The sequence below is a fragment of the Colias croceus genome, chromosome 17 (assembly GCF_905220415.1).
Source record: "Colias croceus chromosome 17, ilColCroc2.1".
NCBI classification, from domain to species: Eukaryota; Metazoa; Arthropoda; class Insecta; order Lepidoptera; family Pieridae; genus Colias; species Colias croceus.
Genome location: NC_059553.1, coordinates 5,326,013 through 5,331,640, shown reverse-complemented (window position 1 = coordinate 5,331,640; position 5,628 = coordinate 5,326,013). Strand labels below are relative to the sequence as shown.

General features: G+C 31.5%; 1 protein-coding gene across 2 annotated transcripts; it reads left to right on the top strand.

The window, feature by feature from the left end:
• Positions 1-365: 365 nt before the first annotated feature.
• Positions 366-4,111, top strand: LOC123698956. Of its 2 annotated transcripts, XM_045645791.1 has the most exons (4): positions 872-1,047; positions 1,148-1,330; positions 2,892-3,025; positions 3,854-4,111. In XM_045645791.1, exons 1-4 carry the CDS (start codon positions 1,022-1,024, stop codon positions 4,018-4,020), a joined length of 510 nt encoding a protein of 169 aa, XP_045501747.1. In that variant the 5' UTR covers positions 872-1,021; the 3' UTR covers positions 4,021-4,111. The 2 variants fall into 2 exon arrangements, with proteins under 2 accessions (XP_045501746.1, XP_045501747.1); XM_045645790.1 differs by having other exon boundaries at positions 366-1,330.
• The last annotated feature ends 1,517 nt before the right edge of the window (positions 4,112-5,628 follow it).

The window sequence follows — 5,628 nt, the reverse complement described above, 5'->3', positions numbered from 1 at the left end:
ATTTTGTGAGTTTTACAAAACAAAAATTATTTCATAGTTACAACTCTCGCCCTCTATTATTAAATAGTAGAAACAAAAATTTCAAGATAATTTATATCAGCGCCACCTAGTGTTGAGTAGTAAAAATAAGACATACAGCAATTGTAATAACTATCAATAGATGGCGCTTATATTAATTTAGTTATATTTTTTCACTTTTTATTTAACAATTTATCAAATTAATATATGAATAATAATTAATACCTTTTAAATTTTAATTATAACATAAAAAAAATTAGTTTTACCTTTTTTTAGATAAAAACAGTGAAAAAATTTATGCAAGTAATGACAAATCGACAAAATGTCACATCACTAATGTCAGTGAATTTCAACAAATTGAATAGAACTTGTGGATTCTTGTTTTTATTTTTTACTAATTTGATCAAATTGTATTAATTATGTGGTTAATATCAGGGAGGGCTCATAATTAAATTCCCTGCTATTGGAGAAGGTCTCCGTTCACATTCAATATGCAAAACTTAGGGTTATATTTTAGACACTATCGTCTTCTGTGCTATGCCCAAAAAATAATACAGAGATATACTTTTATTAATAATTATAGTACTGTATATGGTAGCCTAGACGCGTTTTCTTATCATATAATATCAGATGGTCACACGAAAGATGACACAAGAACATTAAGACCAGCAAGTAATGTTATGAATGATGTTACAAGAAGACACTTCACTGTGGCTGAAAATAAAAATTCTGTTGATGTATCAAAATTATCAGCACAAGAATTAGACAACATGCTGCTAGAACTTCATAAATTAAACAAAGATAAGGAATTACTGCAATATATAAGTGAAAGCCAGAATATGAAAGTTATAATAGGAAAAGATGTTATAAAAAAGCTTTTCAGGGATTACAGTTTTAGTGGAAAGGTGGAAGCAGTTGAGCATCTGAGAATGTACACTTCTAAAGTGATACCACTGTTATATGAAAAGAATGGAGAATTTTTACATTATTCTGCTAAGGCTCAATGTCTGAAAGGGAATTCGCAAAAAGGTCTCTCTATTTTAGATAATGCGTATAGAAAGTATACAAATTTGAGGGCATTATACAGAATAATATTGAAAGAATTAATTCATGATTCTGTTATGAACAGATCGGAGGCATCAATGGTTACTTTTAAGAAATATGTTCTAGAGTTAAGTGAAAAATGGAATGATAGTTACCCGCTTGTGTGTCTTTGGCATGTGTGCTGGAAGAGTGACTGGTTTTCAGATCAAATACTGGCTAATGAACTATTGGAAACATCTGAAAGCCTTCAAAATATTATTAAAGAGATGTTAGTATTTGTCATTTTATATTTATTCTGATTATTCCAAAATATTCTCTATATGATTTTGTTCAAGTGCTGCAAATTGTTTTTGATACAAAAACTTTGATCCTGTATCACAGTGATGCACAGACCGCGGCCCGCGGGCCGCATGCGGCCCGCCGGTCGAATTCTGGTGGCCCCCCGACAGCATAAAATATAATACTCTCGAATTATTCCAGAATAAAACCAAAAAAAATATGTTCGAAAAGTAATTTGAATCTCGCGCGCGCGCTCTCAAGTTCACCTTGCTTGTGTCGGTAACAGCGGTCGGTTATGTTCGTGCCGAACACGGTTAAATTCGTTTTCTTGAGGAAGCGCCGCGGCCGGCACGCGTCGAGATTTCTCCAGACAGTTTTCGACTCTATACGGGTGGCATAAATGTCACGCTAACCAAATCATTTAAATGTCTTCAAGGCAAAAATCAAATGATATCCCAGCTCTACGCTCATGTATCATCCTTTCAATGCAAACTGACACTTTTCAGATCGCAATTGAATTCTGGAAATTACAACCATTTTCAGAATTATAAGAAAATGGCTGAAAAATTCAACAAAACTGCGATTAATTACAGTTACGTAGAAAAGCTGAATATTTTGATTCAATCTTTTCAAGACAGATTTTCGGAGTTTAAAAAAGTGAAACCTCTGTTTGACATATTCAGCAATCCTTTCACGATTTCAGTTGAAAATGCACCACAGTCAATGCAGTTAGAAATTATTGACATTCAAAACGACGAAGATTTACGCAACAAATTCAACGAAGGAGACTTGCTGAACTTTTACCGCTGCATTGATAAAAATATGTACCTATAAAAAGTTGCGCATAAACGCACTGAAATGTGCCAGCTTATTTGGTTCTACCTATATGTGTGAACAAACCTTTTCGATATTAAATAATAATAAAACAAAAAATCGAAACCGCCTTGCAAACGAAAGTTTGGAAGCAGTTTTACGTGTTGCTACAAGTAAATTTGAGCCAAATATAAAAAAGATTGTAAGCACTATGCAGTGCCACGCTTCAAATTAATAAATTCTTTTTCAATTTTAATACATTATTATCAATTCTTTATTGTCTTTAATTACCTATATTTCCGGCGGCCCGCCATCAGTTCATAATTTGCCCGAGTGGCCCCTAGTCTTAATAAGTCTGTGCATCCCTGCTGTATCATAATAGACAATTGTGTTTTGTAGTATTACGGTGCAGTTACATCAAAAGAGTGAATGCTCATTCTATTCCCAATATGTCAAATTGTTTTAGTATAAACAGGTGTAGAGCATTCTTTTGTTGTTCTTAGTGTCTTCATAAAGATTATATGCAATGTTCTAATACTGAACTACACTGAATAAGAGTTTTCGTGTACACAAAAAGATTACGAAAAAATGTTCTTGGCTCTTGCTCTAGCTCTATGTTGATCTAAATGCACACTTACACTAGATGTACAAGTTAATTTCGATTTGCAATTTAATCAATAGTTAATTTTCTACTGAAATTTTTATCTACAAATATTTTTCATAATTAATTTTTTCAGGGCTGGAACATTTTGCCTGGCCGTATTAAAAGAATATAATGAGGATGCTGTAACAAGGCTCCTACAGACGTTGCTCAAATATCATATGATGGCTGAATATACCCAAGTTTTACAGATTTACTTCAACTTTAAATGTATGTATAATACAGTTCTTTTCTATTATTGTTAATCACCAATGTCTATCAATCACGCTTTTATTTTACTATTTAACTTACCTTCTGCCTTCCAAGCCACAGGTTGTGGGTTCGATTCCCAGCCAGGGCAAATATTTGTGAGATGAACATAGATGTTTGCTCTGCGTCTGGGTGTTAATTATCTATATAAGTATTTATTTAAAAATTATAATATATGACTGTTTATTAGCCATCTGGTATCCATAACACAAGCGAAAGCTTAGTATGGGATCAGACCGTGCAGTGTGTGAAAATTGTCCTGAATATTTATTTTATTTACTATTCAAATTAAATTTAATAAAAGTACCATATCTCATTGGTTATTTTAATTTATGAAGGGAAATTATAAGACAAGAAGTAAAGTTTTTTAGTAAAAAACATCCATATTAATGTATTTGTTGTGAAAACTAGGCTCGTTGAATGGAAAATTTACATTTTTCAACAATATAATTTGCATGAAAATTACATTAGGTAAATTATGTATTTTAAGAAAAAATGTACTATTTCAAAATATATAACACTAGTTGCGCTCCGCGGTTTTACTCGCGTGACTCCGCTCATGTTGGTCTTAGCGTGATGATATATAGCCTATAAGCCTTCCTCAATGAATGGACTATCTAACACCGAAAGAATTTTTCAAATCGGACCAGTAGTTCCTGAGATTAGCGCGTTCAAACAAAACAAACAAACTCTTCAGCTTTATAATATTAGTATAGATTTTATTCTAACTGGGAGATGTCAGTTTTAAGATATTTGTTGGTAATAATTAATTTTTACTAAAATTTTCAGTAAAAAACAAGGACATTAGAGGGTGTACAGAGATCCTGCGAAATTGTGAAGTTCTGGGCATAACATTACCGACGTACCTTCAGAGTCAATTTATAAACATTTTAATTGGAAGAAAAGATGCAGATAAAATAGTACCAGCCAAAACAGACTTTAAACTCAAGTTTTAAGTATTATATTTTAACTAATATTATAGTATACGTTGTATATTTGTAAGTAGATTTGTATTTGTAGATAGAATAAAGTATTTTTAATGTAGAATGTGGTTTTTGGTTACTTTTCTTAATACATTTTTTTTAAATACCTTTAAACATATTGTATTCTCTGACTAGCTGTGCTGCGCGTTTTCACGCGGGTGAAAGCAAGTATAACTTATATAAATTATGTTATTCTGGTACATAAGCTATGTCACCACAAAGTATCATCAAAATCCGTTCAGTGGTATTCGCGTGAAAGAAAAAAATTCATATATTATCTTCTTATACATATAAAAATGAATCGCAAAATGTGTTGGTAAGCGCATAACTCGAGAACGGCTGAACCGATTTCGATAATTCTTTTTTTATTATATTCCTTGAAGTACGAGGATGGTTCTTATGGAGAGAAAACGTAAACGTGTACCACGGGCGAAGCCGGGGCGGACCGCTAGTTTTCAATAAAATTTGAGTGTTTATATTATAAGTAGAAGGTAATATAAATAAACAATAATATATCAGGTTTTCTAAGTTCATTGTTCCATTAGTAACATACCTGTTACTGCATTGTTTGGCTAGATGGCGCTCTGTATGAAATCCTATAATTAGCGATTTGTTTATTATTATCTATTATAGTATGTATTAAACATTATTATCTGTGTTGCTACTAAGTCTCAGTAGAGTCTGTTGCTCTCAATATATCAGGAAGAAGACGGCAATGAAAGGTTATCGTTTAAGTTATTTAAACATTTGACAGAGACACGCTTTAGATATAATAACTAAAGATATAGTAAAATATTATCCTAACAGTTTTTGGACAATTTCAGTTACATTGAAAAGTTTTCAACCGTAAATACAGTTTTACACTTACTTATATCAAAACATTAAATTCAAGTTCAAGTATGCATTGTCTTTTACTATTTTTAAAGAAGAATGAGGGTATTTTTCGTAAGAGGGATGATAGAGAAAGCATATAATAATCTTTTGTTTCATAAGATTCTCTACATTTTTTTAATAAATAAATGTATATTATTTGGTATTATAAGATCTTACATTGAAAGTTCCTTATCAAATTATATTACTCATTAGTCATTAACCGTTCATAATTTGTATAACTATGTAGTTGTTACATTACGTCCAATAAGTATTTTCTAAAGTAAATTTATTTGGGAATATAGTATTTTTTTTTCCTAAAATAAGTGAGATGAGTTCTTATCGTCAAGTTAAATTTGTTCCCTAATGGCAATGAAAAATCTATAAGTCTTCGTGTAGCTGGCTTTAAGAGGCCAATGTCCTTATCAGTGAATAATATCTCATAGACTACAAATTGAGACACAGGTCAAGGATGTAATAGATATATTATGTTTTATCGCTTAATTAATGGCCGAATTACATGTTAGCTTAGTAACTGAGTGCTTAGTGCTTGTCACTAATACTACGTCCCCATGTGTAAGATGCTAATGAAACGATGACCTATCACCTAAGTGCTATTAGTTTTGAATAATACAAGTGAAGAACCCTAAAATTATTCTGATATCATTGCAATTTATAATAATACGCTATGAATAAAAGAAAAACAACTCC